At 35.4% G+C, this 18399-nt stretch overlaps 1 protein-coding gene across 12 annotated transcripts in view; it reads right to left on the bottom strand.

Annotated features, from left to right (window-relative positions):
• Nucleotides 1–18199, bottom strand: part of C2H2orf42 (chromosome 2 C2orf42 homolog) — a 38716-nt gene extending 20517 nt beyond the window's left edge. Inside the window, exons 1-7 of one of the 12 annotated variants that reach the window (XM_031950656.1) lie at nucleotides 17748–18199; nucleotides 9619–9661; nucleotides 8683–9535; nucleotides 5379–5489; nucleotides 4118–4222; nucleotides 1888–1992; nucleotides 932–1039 (exon numbers count right to left, since the gene is read on the bottom strand). In XM_031950656.1, the coding sequence (XP_031806516.1) occupies nucleotides 932–1039; nucleotides 1888–1992; nucleotides 4118–4222; nucleotides 5379–5489; nucleotides 8683–9505 (1252 nt within the window). In that variant the 5' untranslated portion in view covers nucleotides 9506–9535; nucleotides 9619–9661; nucleotides 17748–18199. The other 11 variants (XM_031950650.1, XM_031950652.1, XM_031950653.1 and 8 more) reach the window with 11 other exon arrangements.
• Between the last annotated feature and the right edge of the window lie 200 nt (nucleotides 18200–18399).

Raw genomic sequence — 18399 nt, 5'->3', positions numbered from 1 at the left:
ATAGAATCATTCATGGTTTACATCTGATAAGCCATGGATCTCTCCATTCAAAGGGAGGCAAGTTTGATGTGGAAGACATGGAAAGTTACTCCCAAATGCAGGGATTCTTGGTCAGTATTATTGAAAACTGAGGTCAAAAGCTTTTCTAGAAATCACTATCCTCTTATCAAACAATATTTATAAAGGAAGCAGCATGGATTCCCAATTACAGTTATCTTCAGGGGGCCCACTACTAATGATTTACCCCATTAGACTGTGAGCCTCTTAAGGAGATGGATGTTTTTGCCTTTCTTTGTATTTGCAGTATTTAACAGTATTTAACAGAGTAGACATTCAATAAATGTATGATAACTTGTTGACTAAACACTCTTCTGTCTTTTCTCCCCTATTTCCAGCACTTAATATTAAAGTTACTAGACAGGTTCTTTGATTCGATGTCTTCAGATCTTTAATAAAAAAGTGATAAAGCTAATAAGTAAATCAAGATCCAAGATGTAATTATATATCAAGATTGAAAGTTATTTGAACCTTCAAAAAAAAAAAAACCTGCTACCATTCAACCTGAGAGCCACACAAGAAAAAACAAACAAACAAAAAAAAAAACAAATGGCCATCAAAAAGCCAAGCAAATCCTAACCAATGAATACTATATTTGGGGAGATAATTGTCCATATTTGGAAAGCAACAAATATTACTCATCTTTTTTAATTTTTCAGGCTTGAAACTCTTTAAATCACTTAATCTGAATTATAATGAAAGCAACCTTACAAGAGCAACAATATACTAAACCTATGTTAGCACCAACCCATGCCCCATGTTACTAGCACATACATGACTCTGTAAGGCTGGCAGAAAACCATCACTGGAAATATCCAAAAGGATACATTCAATGCCATAAAGTCAGGTAGTTTCTTCCTGAAAGATCCTGTACCTGTGGTGGAGTTGGGGAGCCTTTTCTTTGCACTTCCAACAGAGATCCTCTGTTGTAGAGCATCAAAGAAGGACTGAGGAATGTGAAACACCAATGGCTCTGGTTTACCTACAAAAAAAATTAAATGGAACTGAAGTAATGAAACTATAAAAACTTTTTGATGGAGGAAATCAAAAAGGACAAAAGGATATAAAGGTCAATAACATTTAAGTTATTACTGTCAGTGACATTTCTTTACAGAGAAGCAAGAGGTGAATTTATGGTTTGAATTTTTATCTCATTAGTTTTTGTTAGTAAAGAAAGGTTAAAATAAGTCAATATCTCGTCTAAGTCAGAATCAACTCTACACCTAAAGCTAGGGTCTTTTTTGATGATTAAAATGTGCAATAAAATTTAATTTTTACTTACAATTACTATTTACAATAAGTCTCTAATGTAGTCTTTCCATTCACTTGAATTGGACTAAGAACTTGATAATTTTACATCATCAAATGAAAAAGCACTTTAAAGTGCAATATAAATGTGAGTAATTATATTGTTTCTCTTGCTTTTGTTTTCTTTGCAAGTACTTCTATCATGTATATAGCCTCTCTCCTACATTAAATTTTCATTTATAGGTTTTGAACTATTTTTCAGCTTTGATCATATCCCCTAAACAGGGTTAATAAAACTAGGGGAGTACTGCAGGTATTCGCTAAATTTTTGTTACTATTTTTTTAAACATTTTTTAGACTTTTTATTATCACTACATTTTACAGAGATCTTGTTACCCTCTTCTACAAAAAGCTTGTTCCTTCCAGGCCAAGGCATTTGAGTTTTCAATCTATTAGTTTGACAGACATAAAATAACAGACAAACTCAATAATACTCTTTCAAAATAAAGTAAGAATAACTATAGAAGAGATGAATGTTTCTTCTTCCTCCAGAAAGAGCTCAATAGAAAAATAAGTACTTACCATCAAATTGATAATGCATGGTTTGGTGGATGCGTTCTGTGACACTGGCCAGCCAATCTTGGAAGGACAAAGTCACCTGTGATTCATCTAGCAGCTGATTACAGGCTGAAAGGCAAGGATTTCTTCAGTAACAACTACTTTTACTCAAAATATAGTCAAAAACATAAGGAAAAGGGAGGTAATTTAGGAGAATCAGAAAAGCAAAGATTTAAAATTCAAAAAAACTGGGAGACTAAAAAAAGCATTTTTATATTAGCTGGGAAACTTAGAATAAAATCAATCAACATACTAAAAAGTTGGCATATTTTCAAAATCTAGCAATAAGTTTAAGTACAACACATCAAATGACTGTTCAGTACAGTTTCTAAAGCAGTTTTACCTACAAATTGGGCTAATTCCTTTTAAATTTCTATCACTAAAGAAACCAAAATAGCTAAGCTGCTTCTTAAGAGCCAAAACCTGCCTTCAAGTATATTAGACTGATCTCTATACTATGGATTAATATATCACATTTATACATCTAGATGTACCTAGAATAAAGGGTAGTGAATAGAGAGCTGTGGGAATCCCCAAAGATCTGAATTCAAATCTTGCTTCAGATATAAATGGCCTACATGATATGCTGGGCAAATTAACTCTCTAAGCCTATAAGTTGCAGAACAGCAACCAAGATACTTTGGAAGAAAACGTTACCTCTTACTAGGAACTACTTACAATAAAAATTACAAGTCTGGACCAAAAAATAACCAATCCACCAATTAACTCAATTCAACAGATAGATTTAATCACCTATTAATTCAATAAACTGTGCTAGTGTTGGTGATACAAAAAAGAAACAAAACATAGTTTCTGCCTTCTAGGACCCTACAATTTGGTATGGTCAGCATGATATAGTAGAAAACAATGGATTTGAAGTCAAGACTTTAGGATGGTATCCTGATTCTGATTTTTATTAGCTATGGGACCATGAACTTCATTTCTAAGCCTCAATTTGCTCATCTGTAAAATGGAGACTATGTATACCATCAATCTCACAAAGTTATTGTCTATGTATGTAAAAGCCTTTGCATTAAAGTGCCATGTAAATGTAAAAAATATTAACAATTATTATTACTGGAATGAGACAAATATACAGATAAATATAATGCAAATTGCAATATGATAAATGTATAGGAAATATCTAAGCAAAATGTTCTGAGAAATTCAAGAAGGGAAAGATTGTCTCTGGCTGGAAGTAGAAAAGTTTCATGATATATTAATAACCCCTAACAGAGGAGATGGTATGTGAACCAGGAAAGTTAAGTTACAACCTCAAGGTTACAGTCAAAAGAAATTATGAAAAGCACCTTAAATCTCTGGGAGATGGCAGCAGAAGTAGTCATCAAGAAATGCGTCTTCTGGCTGAAGAATTTAAAACTTATCATGATAAAAGGAGTTTTTTTGTTTGTTTTGTTTTGTTTGCTTTTAATTAAAGCATTATAGAGTTTCCAAATATTTTTTAATTCAAAAAATAGAGAGATCATTGGTATCCTTGAATGGAGCAGTTTCAATCAAGTGGCAAAGGTTGACAATTAAGTTGGAATGAGGTGGTGGAGGTGGTAATGGAGGTAATAAGTATAAATGATCATTTCTAGAAGGGTGATTAAAAAAGGGAGAAGAAATTTTAAAATGACAGCTTGAAGAGAAAATAAATTCAAGTGATGCTTTTTTAAGGATGGGGAGATTTCAGATATAGTAATACAAAGTTGTGTATCTGCTCCACTTACTTTACAGAGTTATCATGAAGATCAAATGAAATGATGAATCAAAACTAAAAATCATTACACAACTGTAAGGTATTACCAGGGAAAGGTATTACCAACTGCAATACCAGTTATGCATGTAGATAAGAAAATAAACAAGGAATTCTCTTTCCTCCCACAATTCTACAAAATCCACCCATTTTATTTAAACATATCAATACATTTCTATTATATTTGTTCATTTAAAAGATATGATTTAATATTCTAAAAAATATCATTTATTCTATATCCCAAATGTAATACCAAAGAGGATCCAGTCATTGCTTTACCCTCTTCTTTATTTCCCCATTTGTCTCCCAATGTGAAAATCGTAGAACTATCCTATTTTCACTGTCCAAATGGTTGAAAAATTCTCAACTTTAAGTATTTTTGAGTTCCCAGAAATAAAATTCCACCACTTGAAGGAATTCTAGTAAAGAGACACTTACCCTGCCTTTTTATTGAAGAGGTGACTGCAGGTTTTTTCAAGCTACTTTTTCTTAGATTACTGCTCACTACATCTTGAGCCAAAAGTGGACTACTAGTCTGTGTACCTAAAATACAAATGACTGAAAACTTTAGCATGATATATATACAGAATATTTTAATCCATGCAGGGACCAAAATGTGCAACGATTCCTACATAATATTTGGGCACATTTTGTGCATTCAATAAAAGAAATTAAAATAAATCTTTGTGTGTAGTTTTGAACTTCCTTAAGTAACACTGGAAGTGAATGTTTAATAGAAAGGAATTATATCCTATGATGAAAATTTCTTATCAACAAATTTTTTAAAATTCTATTTACCTGCAGATAAAGAAATGATGGACTCAAGAGTACAGACTGAAACTATTTTTTTCTTCTTTTTTTTTTGTCTTGGGTTTTATTTTTTGGTTGCTATTAAAATATGGCAAATAGGAAATTTGTTTTATATGATCTCATATTTGTAATGGATTTTGTTTTACTTGCTTTCTCAATGTGAGAGAGGAGGAGTGGAAGGGGGAAAGAACCTGAAACTGAAAAAATTCAACTGAGTGGGGAAAAAAATTTCTTATATAAAATTTCATTGATATCTTTCATTTTTAAGCTATTTCCATTTCCCCAGAGATTCATTCTTTATAATAAGTATTAAAAAAAAAAAAAGAGAGAGAGAGCAAAATGTCCAACAAAACTAACAGTTTTATACAGTTATATCCACCCATATAATGCCACCCTACTACCTCGGCATAACAGCTTAGGAAAATTCACCTTCAGATAACAAAGTCTAATCCTAAATTTAAAAAGAGAAGGTACTACTACTGTACCAGACAGTGGTACAGCCTCAGGCTCCAGTTCACTGAACAAAATGGGCAAGAAACAGGTGAAGCTAGATAATATATCACTGTCTGATAAGATACATAAAAAGGGTAAAATGTCTTTTTTCCAGAAAAAATAGCAAAGTATATATAGTACAGTTTTAACTAGTTTAAAAAATGTTTTAAAATATAAAATTTTTTCAGAGAGTTCTAAAAGATGGAAAAAACATCCAACAATATGAAAATCCCAAAAGTTAGTGTTGGAGAGGTTACATTATTTTGATCACTAATTGTGAATCCACTTCTTGATTTACCTTAAAAAAGAACCTTTTTTTAAAACACCTCCCTCCCGAAAATCAAGAGGGTTCATAACAACATATGAAATAGAATAAAAGTCCAAAACAGTTTCTCACCAGATGCTTCATCCCTTTTTCTCTTCTTTGGCTTAGAAGCAGTGGACTCACAAATCTGTGCTGTAGATTCTGGATGACAACCTAACTGGGGCACAATAATCCCTTTAAGACCTAGAAAACAGATCTCTAAATTAACAATCATATTTAAGAGACCCAGTATGCCCCACTTAAAGAAAACTGAACTACAAAACTCCAAATCCTTTCCCCCAAAATATTTATTAAATCTGTTTCAAGACAGACTTCCTTTAAGTATTGAGCTCCTTAACACACGTTTTTTCAACATGAGAGAAAGGCCTTTAAGGAAGGAAGTGACAGTATTCATAGAGGATGACTGCCAATTGGAGATAAATAAGTTTTGTGTTTAATCACTGAAATCCATTAAGATTGAAGAGTAAAAGAGCAGCTAGATGGTGCAGTAGATTGAGCACCAGCTCTGAAGTCAGGAGGACCAGAGTTCAAATCTGATCTCAGACACTTAATACTTCCTAGCTGTGTGATCCTGGGCAAGTCACTTAACACCAATTGCCTCAACAAAAACAAACAAACATTCAAAAGTAAAGCAAGTATATCCACTATCACCACTACTACTTAATAGTAGAAGAACCAAGCATAATAAGTGATACAAAAGTTTTATTATAATTTTGCTTTGAAATAAAATCCTATCTGGTTCTTTTTTTTGCCTTAGGGATGAAAAAATGCACTGCATTAACACAGTTTGGCCCTTCAAGACATTCTTAAATTCCAGTCTTTTGAGTGTAAACATTGTGTTGAAAATGCTAGCTCCACAACAATAAGACATGAAAGAAAAATCAAGGCCTTGAGAACAGCAAAGAAGAAACAAAATATCATTTCCTGCAAGATGATGTGATTTTAAATTCTTGGGGAAATCCTAAAGAGTCAGCTTAAAAAAGTAACTGAATCAATTAATGCAACAAAATGATAGGATATAAAATAAACCACAAAAGAGCATTCCAAGTTATTACCCTCCCCCTCTCAAAAAAAAATTAAAAAAAAAAAAAAACTAGCAATGAGACATAATAAGACAAATTGCAATAAAAAAATATGTAAGATATTTGAGAATCTATATCTTCTAAGACAGACTCAGGAACTAAATAAATTCTACTATAAAATGCTCTACAATAATAGATAGACTTAAATAATTAGAGAAACATGAACTGTTATAGATAAAGCCAATATAATAAAAATTACAAAGAATTTCTTTTGGAGAAGCAAAAGATCAAGTATCTCAAGAAAAGTAATGGAAAAAACATGAAAAAGAAGGGAACCCATCAGTATCAAATTTCATACTATTTATAAAGCAATCATCTAAACAATTTTATGCCAATTAAAAAAGAGAGATAGATCAGTAAAACAAATTAGGGATATAACACACAAATATAGTAGCTTAGTATGTGATAAATACAAAGACCCTAACCTACTGAGAGAAAGACTATTTGATTAAAAACTAATGGAAAAAATTAGAAAGTGTATGAAAGAAATTAGTTACATTCCAACATTTCATAACATATACAAGAGCAATTCCAAATGGACAGTGACTTTTAAGACACAAAAAGTGACATTTTCAGCAAATTAAAGAAGTGGAACAAAAAAATTACCCTTCTGACCTATTAATGGGGAAAATACATAACCAAATAAGGGACGTAAGGATCACAGAAAAAATGGACAATTTTAATTTCATATAGTTAGAATGTTTTGCACAAATGGAACAAGTACAAAATTAAAAGGAAAACAAACAAATTAAGTAAGGGGAAAATCCTTACAGCAAGCTTCTCTGATAATAGATCTCATAGCTAAGATATACCGAGAATAGATTCCAATTTTAAGACTAAGAACCATTCTCCAAGAAATAGTCAATGGATATGAATGGGAAGTATTCAAAGTAAGAAGTCCAAGCTATTAACAATTACGTGGGAAAATGCTCCAAAAATCACTAAAAGAAACTACAAATTAATGCAACTCTGGGGTTCCCTCTCACACTCATCAGTGAGTGGCAAATATAACAAAAGAGGAAAATGACAAACTCTGGAGAGGCTGCCAGGCAACAAGCACTCTTGGTGGAACTGTGAATTGGGAAGGTTATTGTGGAAAGCAACTTGGAATTATGCCCCCAAAGTTACCCAACTATTCCTACCCCTCCGGGTATTATTAGGCACATAGGCCAAAGTCATTTTTAAAAGGAGGAAAGTGGGAAAAGTCAAAAAGTAGCAGCCCTTTTCATAGTAGCAAAAAACTGGAAAATAAAGGGGTATCCACCTATTGAATTACTAAACTATGGTATATGAATGTAATGAAAAATTTTGACATGAAAAACATTAATAAAAAGTTTCAGAGGAAATTAGGCAGAACTTTCTCTATAAATTGATATTGAATGAACAGAACAAGGAGAATAATTTATACAATGACAACATTATAAAGACAACTTTCAAAGATTTTCAAACTCTGATGAATGCAATGATAAAGCATAATTCTAGAGGATCAAAACTGAAGCAAAATTATGCCACATCCTCCAGAAAGGCAGTAGATTTAAAATGCATAACAAGACATCAATTTTTAGACATGCTCAATGTGGGAATTTGTTATATATTTGTTATGAAGGTTTCTTTTTTATTGTATATTTGGAAGAAGAGAAAAAAGGAAACAGCACTGAAATCAAAATGAAGGTAAAATCAGAAGCTACAGTTAATCTTCAGAATTTTTAAGCACGACATAGAAAATACAGACATTGTAGTTTTATGCATCTTCAAAAATCAGAGAAAATCACAAAGAAAACAGGATTTTTAAAGATTACCATGAAATAGATAAGAGATTCAAGATTGATCTAATTCATCAAGGGTCATTTTCTTACCATATGAATCAGGAGTTTGTGGCTCTCTGAATAGTCACATATATCACATATAATAACAAACCAGATGAAAAAAAAATTTCAATGTAGTCTAACTGTGCTATATTCAGATAAGAGGGAGCCTTGTTACTATGTTTTAAATGCCAAATACTTTGTTAATTTATCTTAAAAAATGGGTAGGCTCACTTGTCTAGTTTTCACTGTCAGAAATAAAATGTCAAAAGCTACATTTGAAAGTCCTCTAAGTTATCAATCTACAGTACTGTTTGTGATAAAGATAAGGAAGTCCTTTAAGCAACTAGTTGCTCCTTAAGAATGTAAGAGCTTCTTAAAACATTACCAGGTGCTATTGCTCACTCTTTTTTAAGATTCTGGCACTTTACTCAAACCACTCCTTCTCATTTTAGAAATGAAAGAGTGCCATGTGCCAACCCCACCTACCATTGGAATCAAAACTGAGAAAGTCAGAGAATTCTTGAGCCAATGTCTCATCACTGGCAAAGGCACAGATGCATGCAAAGAAATGAATGCATCTCTGGGCCAGCTCGTCCTTGGAGGTGTTCGACTTGTTTGATTTCAGAGTCTGGCAGGAACAGAAGAACCGGCGCTCTGTCATGCTCTTGGCACTGATTTTCTGAACAAAGGATGCATGCAAATACCCTAAGCTGTGCTTCTGACTGGCCTTGCATTTCACTACCAAAATGTTTTTAGTGATCCTTTGTACCAGTGGACCAGTAGGTTCTGTGGCCAACTGCCAGATGGTCTGTTTGGTTTCTGGGGAGGCCTGCATTGAGTTCAAGACTGAGCTTTTCAAGGTCAAAGGTGTGGCCTCTGCCTGGCAGTTTATGGCCAGCTTGATATGCTGACACTGATTTTCAACAACACCTTGAGTGGCTGCTTTTAAACACGAAGGGACATAACAACGTCCTGAGCTCAGCTGGCTAATGATGGTACCATCCACTGTCTGAATCGTCGTCTCTGAAACACCCAACTCCACAAAACATCGGTAATCTGGACCCCTGTCTCTCTGCCGCACTGAGTAGATATGTAGATCAGATCCTGTGATTATTTTGACAGCTTCAATGCTGGGTTGCTTTCGTGCTCCATAGCGAAAAATGGTTCCACATGTTTTGTTCTTACAACTCAGTCCTCGGGTTCCATTATATGTGCCACACCGGGGACACTTCCTGATCCCGCGCAAGGTAGCTTTTCCCAAATCAGATAAAAATGCTGGAACTTTAGTCCTCAGAGAGTTTGGTTCCATTTTTGACAGGCCCTAGAAAATACATTAAGTCTATCAACAGAGATGTACAATTCATAACTTACTAATACTTAATTTATGTCGTATTAAAGAAAGCATTTACAAAAATCACTCACCGCCTTTCAACTGAAATCCCCACACACAAATATCGATTTGAACCTACAAGCAAAATAAAAGGGTAGGAAAACTCTGTATTTTATGCATTCTCTATGGCATGTAACATAATACTGATACTTAATTATCATTGTTAAATGTTTTTTCAGGATAACCTGCTCTATAAAAAGACAAGACAAAGACTAACTAAACTAATCTTTTAGCTTTAATATGCTATTCTTGAATAAGGTATTAAAGGATAGGACCATTTTTCCTTCCAGAGTTCCCTAAAACCCCCAAATAATCTCAGGGTAATAAAGCAGCTGCACCACCTAGATATTGGCAAGACCTAACTACCTGGGAGATTCAGAAGACTTAGAAGGTATTTTATCTTGTCAGCTTCTGATCACCAAAAAAGAGGTGCCAAAAACAATCTGACCAAGTCATTGGCACTAACCAAACCAGAGTCTAAAGTTTTAAACTTATGGTGTAACAATGAGGACATTCTGCTTCCTCTTTCCTAACCAGCCAATGGCAAGGCACCTGGGCTGATGGTTCTAAAGATTAGACAAGATTCTCATTTCATTCCACAGTGAATTAAGCCAAAATTAACAAAATAGAAAAATGTCTAAGGAATAAACAGAAAAGAAGGAATCTAAATTATTGCAGATAATAGGAAGATACAAGGTTCCGAGAAAACTAAATGGCCAGGGAGCAACTGGATAGCCCAACTGATAGCCCTAGAATCAGAAGGACCTGAGTTCAAATCTGTTTCAGACACTTGATACATACAAGCTGTGTGACCCTGGGCAAGTCATTTAACCCCCATTACCTTAAAAAAAAAAAAAAAAAAGAAAGAAAGAAAAAAGAACTGGACAAAATGGCACTTGATTATCAAAAAAATATAAATATTGCCAATGTCACTAGAAAAGAGGCAGATGATAATACTTATAAAGGACTTATTTATCCTTGCTAATAAAAATAACGATCACTAATATAATTAAGTGGAATGCTTTATACCATTCAAAGAAATTGCATGTACATCATCGCATTTGAACATCGTATTACCAGAAGAAATAAAAAAGTTTACAATGAAACAGACAAAAAGTGTTTTAAGTGATTTGCTAGGATAAGATACGTCATGAAGAAAGTTAAAAGTAGATTATTTCATATCATTTTGCTTCTCCTAAGAACAAAACATGTAAATCTTTGTGATTGATGAGATGTAGCATTGCTCCTGATGCCTAATTAATTTGATTTTTTTTTTCATCTTAAGTTGGTAGTACTCAATCTTAAATTTTTATCTGAAGATCAAAAGATACACTACTAAAGAAAATGAACCATATTTATGATGATGTTGTGATGAATAAAACTAAAGGTATAAAAGCCATGAAACTAAAAAGTGAATAAAGATCAACCAAACCTGAATTTAACAGAAAATTTAACATAAAAGAACCAATATGAAAGCTAAATTTTAAGGAATTTAGCATGAACAAACTGTTCAAATATGGACAGATTATGTTATATATATATATATATATATATATATACACAATATGTTTAAGATTCACATCAACAACAGGGTAGCTCAAAAGAAAGAATTGGCAAGGTTGAAGTAAAAGTAATAATCATGTTATACATTATACAATGTTATACATGTTATACAATATACATTGTTATACAAATGAGGTGCAAAGGAAGAATAGACAGAGGTATTAGGAGGTATTAGAGGAAGAACCCATCAGGAATGGGTTCAATAGGTAACACTACATATACATCATGAATGGTAAACACCCTCAAAAATCAATAAAGGCATAATGGGGGGAAGGATAGGCAATGGGGGAAGCAAAGGGTGAAGGAAGAAGACAAGGGAGGAACAAACCTTGGTGAAAGGGAGGAAGGAAGTTAAGCAATAGAATAGCAAGTTATGAAGAATTTAATTAAAGAGGCAGCAGGAATAGGAAAGACATGTATGAATGTATATCTCTACATATCTATCTATCTATCTATATATATACACATAAATATATCTTTTTTTAACTGCAGTTTGCTTGAGGATGGGGATGAAAGAGAAAAAAAGAATAAAATAAATAAGGTGTGTAGCAGAGGACCAAAGAACAATTTACAATGGAAGTAAAAATGGACATATGAATATAATTTCTTCTACTAATATATATACTTTCTTGATCTGGTAATTTGTTGTTATATATTTTGAATCCTCCAAGATGTTCTGCCAGGCACATGACAATGTTCTCTTTTGTTTTTGCTTTATTCTGTTTCGTATTGCTTTTCTGTTTTTCTTACCTATTTTTCAAATAAAATAAATTAAAAATATAAAAACTAAATAAATAAAAGCAAAACAAAACAAAAAAGAAATGAATAAAGGAATTAAGAGCTGGTTTCATGCCTTCTTATAAGACAAAAAGAAGCCATTTTGTGAGAAATTCAATTACCTTGCCTTAAAGTACTCACAATAAGCATAAGCAAACATATCACTATTAAAAAAAGACTAGCTTAATTGATAACACCCGTTTCTAAGAAAAAAATAGTAGTAAAATTGTATGAAGACCATAAGATCCTCTAAATTACATCAACGTTTACTTTGACACTGGCAAACTAAAAGGCAAAAGTGGGTATACTGGAAGATGAATGATCATGATGAAAAATAAAACTAGTCAAGAAATTAAAGAAGCCAAAGGCTTGTAAACTACTCCAAATCTCATGCCTACACATCATACAATAAATCAACTCATCAGGGAGGATCCACTCAGTTCAGTTCCCATAGAAAGAACTTTCTCCAAAAGTCATTAATGAATTGATAGGATAATCTGAAATACAGATAACTACTTTGAAAGAGCTAGTCTCTACTCATATGCTATTAAAAGTCACCACCATCATCAAACTTTTAAAAGGTGGACTGTTCATATGGCATAAAATAGGCCAATGTTGTAATAATGAAATGTCAATGTAAATAATGAAAAAGATCAAAGCAAAAAAAAGTTTCAAGCAACATCTGAGGTAGTTCCTCCATGGAGGATTTATAGAAAAACATGGACAAGAATGGCATAATCAATCAATAAAAGCATTTGTAAGAAAGGGTGAATATGTGAGGTTGCAATATATAAGAGTAAATGGAAAATTCATATAAACAAAAGGCAGATTCACTGAAATAATAAGAGCTCCTAATGGGTATACATACTGCACTCTATCATGTTATTTGTATAGAATTTTGAAATTCGATATATTTCTGTACCTGCATCTCATATCTTCACTTGAGAACTCATAAGTCCTAAATTCTCATCCTTTTTCCTACTAAGGCAAGTCATTTTAACTACCCTAAGTTTCAACTTTCTTATCTGTAAAATGAGGTTATTATCTACCCTATCTACCCCAAAGGTACCTGAGGACTGAGAGGAATTTAATAATGGCCCAAGTTTACAAAGCATGCTTCTCATAGCAATTCTGTAAGGTAAGTATGTAAGCATTCTTATAATGCCCATTTTACAAAGAAAAAGAAAAGAGGAATTAAACTCAGAGAGCTTAAGTGATTTGCCACAGAACCAATGCTGGTTAGAGCCAGAACTCAAAAATAGATCTTTTAGGTCTGTAAAATAAAACATTATCACTCTTTAGCATAGAAGATAGCAATAGCTCAAATTTTCACAGACTTTTGCAATTTACAAAGCACTTTGCACAGATTGTCTTATTTGATCCTCACACTTCTAGGACATAGCTTGAGTAATTAGCTTCAGACTACAAATGAATAAAGTTACTTTCAGAGAGGTTCTGATTTGTCTAAATCATAGAAACACTAAAACAACCAGGTCAAAAATTCAATTCCTGTGTTTGCTTACATATGTATATGTATATGTATATGTATATGTATATGTATATGTATATGTATATGTATATAAAGCCAATGATTTCTCTTCACTTTTCACTCTTCCTGACTTCTCTGAAATATTTTATATCACTGATCACTCCTATTCCTCTTGGCTCTTCTCTTGTACAGTAGAAAATACAAGATTTGGAGTCAAAAGGACTGCATTCTGAGTTCCAGCATTGCTGCTTAGTAGTGCCATGATCTTAGGCAAATCACTATCTCTCTAGGCCCAAGACTTTTCATAAGTAAAATGAAGGGTTAGGAATAGGTGACTGCATAGATCCCTTTTAATTCTGCATCTAAGATCTTTTTCTCCTTTCTCGGTTTTAATGACACTATTCCCTCTTAATTCTCCTTTCTATCTGACCTTTGCAGCCTCCTTTACTGGATTATGTCATGAGTTTTGTACTGGACCTCTTCTCTTCCTCCCTACTCCCCACCTCCTATCTTTCTCTCGCTGCCTCTCTCCTTCTTCTTTCCCTCCCTTCTTTCCTCCTCCCCTCTCTTTCTCTCCCCACTCTTTTTCTTAATCAATTCTTAATCAAAATCTATATCTCTCTTAAATTCAAATATCTATGTGACTCCCAGATCTATAAATCCAATCTATTCCTGAACTCCAGATGTACACCACTAGACATTTCAAACTCAATATACCCTAAATTGAATTATCTTTCCTCTGAAAAAGCTTCCTTCTTCCTAACTTCTAAAGCCTCTATCATACTTAACCCAGATAAGCTACCTTGGGTCATCTTTACTCTCCCTTCATATTCTCACTTATTGCTGAGAATTACTGATTCCACCTTCAAATTTCTCATAAACATTTGCTTCTTTTTACTCCCATAGTTCAGGCCCTTCTAATCTTTTGCCTGGACTATTGTTTCCTCCTCCATCATTAACATGGCTGTCAAATTGATATTCCTAAAGCATAAATCTGATTATATCCTTTTGATGCTCAAAGCAATTGCTGTATAGATCCTTCTTGCCTCTGAAATAAAATAAAAACGCTTCCATTTTGCATTTAAAATCCTGATTTAAAAAATGAAAGACAGTAATAACTACCGGTTTTTAAAAACATTTATAAAAAATTATTTTTCCAAAAAAATTTTTGGAAGCCATGGGATGTTTGGGATAAAGGCTCCTCATGAACAAACAAACAAACAAACAAACAAAAAAAAATCAGTGAACTTAGCCACCAATTTTTATGTATTTATCCATTTAGTGGTCTTATTATTTTCAAAGGAGTTTTAAAGACAAAACTCATCATTAAAAATATTCCATCTTATTATGACATCAAGATTTTTAGCCATTCTTATTAATGTTAATTTGCTTTTATTTTAAAATATCAGACCCACAAGTCAAGCATAACAAAGTGTTCATTTTGTAGGTTTGTACTTGTGAAAGATACAATCTGCTCTTACACATTCTTCCAAGCAAAAAGGAAAACAGTATCTCAGTAAATCAAATCATATGATTATGATTGCTACAACAGTAACTTCGAAAATTAATAAAAATGAAGATAACAGTACCTGTTCTTTCTCGAAATGCTAAGAAAACATTTCCTAAAATGTGTATCAGTATGTAAATTATAATTTTTTATGGACAATACTCAATTATACAGTTCCTGGAACATCACTTATAATGTTTATTGACTGATAAAAATAAAAATAATTTATCATATAGTAGTATATTCTTCTAAAAGACTAGTACACAGTAGGCACTTAATGTTGAAGTGAATTTAGGCACAGTAACTAACACAAAAAAAGCACTTAATACTTGTTGAATAAATTCTACTCTTTATGTGTATTTGCATATAAAAACCCACAAAGGATTGTGAGTGAGAAGAACTGGGAAGGAATGAAGGCAGATTTTTGTTAATTAAAAAAAAGTTTTTTTTAAAGGAGGTGGGACAGAGGAAGGGATTCTGATTTCTTGAAAAAATGCAGAGTTTTAAAAGGCCTAAGTATACAGTGTGAAATAAGTATGTGATCTAAAAACCTGCTAGCTACATTTTCAGGAAGACTCATTTTCAAAAGTCTCGTGATAAATAGGTAGATATAGATAGATAGATAAGATATTTTTTGGTATAGGAACTTATGAAACTGTTTACTAAGGGCAACTAAAATAAGTAAATCGTACCCTATTACTGCTTAAGAAATAATGTATAAACTTCTAATACTGGCATTCAAACCCAAACACAATTTACCTCCTAACTATCTTTCAAGCTTTTTCTCATACTAATAATTTGTACTATATTTCCAATTAAATTGAATCACTCTCTACTCCCTACCCTTCTTTCCACTGTTCCTTCCCTCACACCACCTCCTTTACCTGAAACTGACAATCCACCTCTCACACCCATTATTTCTACCTGCCCTTTTTTCCCCTACTCAAATGTTGCCTCCTTCTCTGAAGCATCCCTATACAATATTATATCTATACATACATACGAAAAAACAATTTTTTTCCTCTTCAAATTTCTCAAGCAACTTTTCCTTTTCTCTTACTACTTCACCTTTTTACTTCACATCTCACTCTCCTTTGTAATAAAAGTATTAGCCTGCATCCTATCACTTAATATTTAAAAGTACTGAAATATATACTTGTATAATACTTCAAAGCTTAAAAAAAAATACTTCGCAGTTTTTATCACTACAATAATTCTGGGAGGTTGGCAGAGAAAATACTGTTATTCCAATCAGTAATAACACCACCTTAAATTTGTAAAATGTTTTAGCGATCTCTTCCTTTGGAGTCTATTTTTTCCTCCATGTGTTTATTCCCAAGAAATTCACAACAGAACTATGATTTTAAGCAGACAGTCTTCAGAGTTGCTATGGCCAAATCAATTTGGCCCCAACCTCAGGGAGCGCCTCAGTAAATTAGCTAGGATGGTTCTTGGATGACAGACAAATCTTCAACTGGGCCTCACTATCAAAAGTTCGTCTTCATCTTGGTAGGACCTGCTAGAACTTCTGCTCCATAAGCATAGTCCTAAAAAGCTTAGGATCGCCTCTAAAACACGAACAAACTCTGGTTCTCGTTCCTTTACTATATTCTCTTGCTTCCTTCCGTCTCAAAATAAGACAAATTGTGTTTATATTCCCGTTGCTGTTGGGGGCTGGTGGTGGAGAAAAGAAATACTCAGCTATTATAGTAGTGATTTGGAAACCTAAGGCATACATCGCAGGTAGGAAGCTTTCTTTTACAAAGCTTTCTATTATTATCCGGAGTCCTTAGCTATGAGACATTTGCCCTTCTGCTGCTATCAGTTTAGGAAAGATTCGTTCCTCCGGAAAGAAGTTTTTTCCAAGTTAGTTGAGGATGTTCTTTCGAAAACAAGATTGAAACCTACCGAATCCGCTCCTTACTACCCCAGTAATCCTGTATCTCTCGCTAATTTTCTCTCTGATGAAAAGAGCCCATCGATAACCGGTAGTTGTGCCGGAGGCTCAAGCTGCACAACTCACAGATCTCAGCAGAGTCTTACAAGAAAGCGCGTTCCCCAGCACAAGCAGAAGGCGGACCAACATCAGCCCTTTCCCCACGGCTTGGGGGCTCGGGTCCGCGCCCGGGACCGCGCAGGTGGGTAAGCAAGGGGCCACCCTCAGCCCGGGATCCGGAGGCAGCAGCCCCTCCGCTTCCCCGGGTCAGGGTCCCCCCGGAGGCTCCGCCAGAGCCAGAAGGGAGAGCCCCGGATCGGGCATCCAAGAACCGGAGTTCGAATCCTGCTTCGGCCACCACCTAACTGCGAGCCCGGGAAGAAGTCCCTCCTCTCCTCTCACCCGCCTCGCGCACCCCGACGCCTCCCGCAGCCCCCTGCGCCTCAGTGTCCTCCGCCGTACGATGAAGGGGCCGTACTGGGTCTCGTCTAAGGTGCCTCCGGCTCTGACAGTCCCCGCTCCTGGTCCTGTAGCTCTGGCGGACAAGGACGCCCATCGGCCTCCTCCCAGGCAATGGCACCCACCTCACGGCCTGCCCCGGCTTCGGACCCGCCTTTCTTCCAGCCCCGATTGCCTCCTCTCCATCCCGTCTGGGCGTGTCGAGGTCGGAGAGTTCCCAGAGCCCCACCACCCTCCGCGAAGGGCTGCCTCCCGGCATCCTCCGCACCCTCGCACGTCATTTCCGCTTGCTGTCAGGCCGAGGGAGCGGAGGCACCGGCCTGGCCCGGCCCCTATCTCTGCCAAACGACACCCCTAATCTCGGTTTGGTAGTATAGCAGTGCTCCGCCCCGACAGACTGCCCCCTCCTGGCGCGTCGCATCGCTCGTACCTGTTTTGGCGGCCTCGACCTACGGCTTCGCCCCAGAATCCAAGGCTGGCAGCCTTTACAGCCAACCTCGGCTCACTTAGATCCTCCGCCACAGCTTCTTACAAGTAGCGGCCAACCGACAGCTATAACGGCAGCTGCGATTGGCCGAGAGGCTCCCACGTGGCGGGCAATGCCCGTCTTACTTTCTCCCGCCCCAGAGGCCAGCGGGTGGTACTAGTTTTGCTCTCCCGATTCAGTTACATTCCTTAACGATTTTATAAGCGCTCCGCTTTGAGCAAAAACGCCAGGCGCTCTGAATCCAAATAAAAGGTCGTTTTAAATAACGAAAGCGGAAACAGCGGGAGCGGAGCACGCAGAAAGGCCGTTTATCTTCTCGCACAGAAATGAAACCGAACTTAGAATACAGAAAGCTATCAGACATTAATTCCTTAGCAGCTACGCCCAATGTTGTCTTCGTTCAACAACACAAAACCGCGGGCCGCGTACAGAGTTCCTTTCCCTCGAAGCGTCTGATAACAGGCAAAATCCTCACACTGTGCAAGCATGCTTCACTTGCCTGTAAAAGGAAAAGCCGAGACACTGCTCCGGCACACATGGCTCTTGCTGAAAGCACGTGCGTGCATATGCTCCATGGAACCCTGGGCCCCAAGGA

This window comes from Sarcophilus harrisii, chromosome 2, assembly GCF_902635505.1.
Source record: "Sarcophilus harrisii chromosome 2, mSarHar1.11, whole genome shotgun sequence".
NCBI classification, from domain to species: domain Eukaryota; kingdom Metazoa; phylum Chordata; class Mammalia; order Dasyuromorphia; family Dasyuridae; genus Sarcophilus; species Sarcophilus harrisii.
Note: the sequence above shows the minus strand (reverse complement) of the source record. Positions and strands in the feature narration are given on the sequence as shown.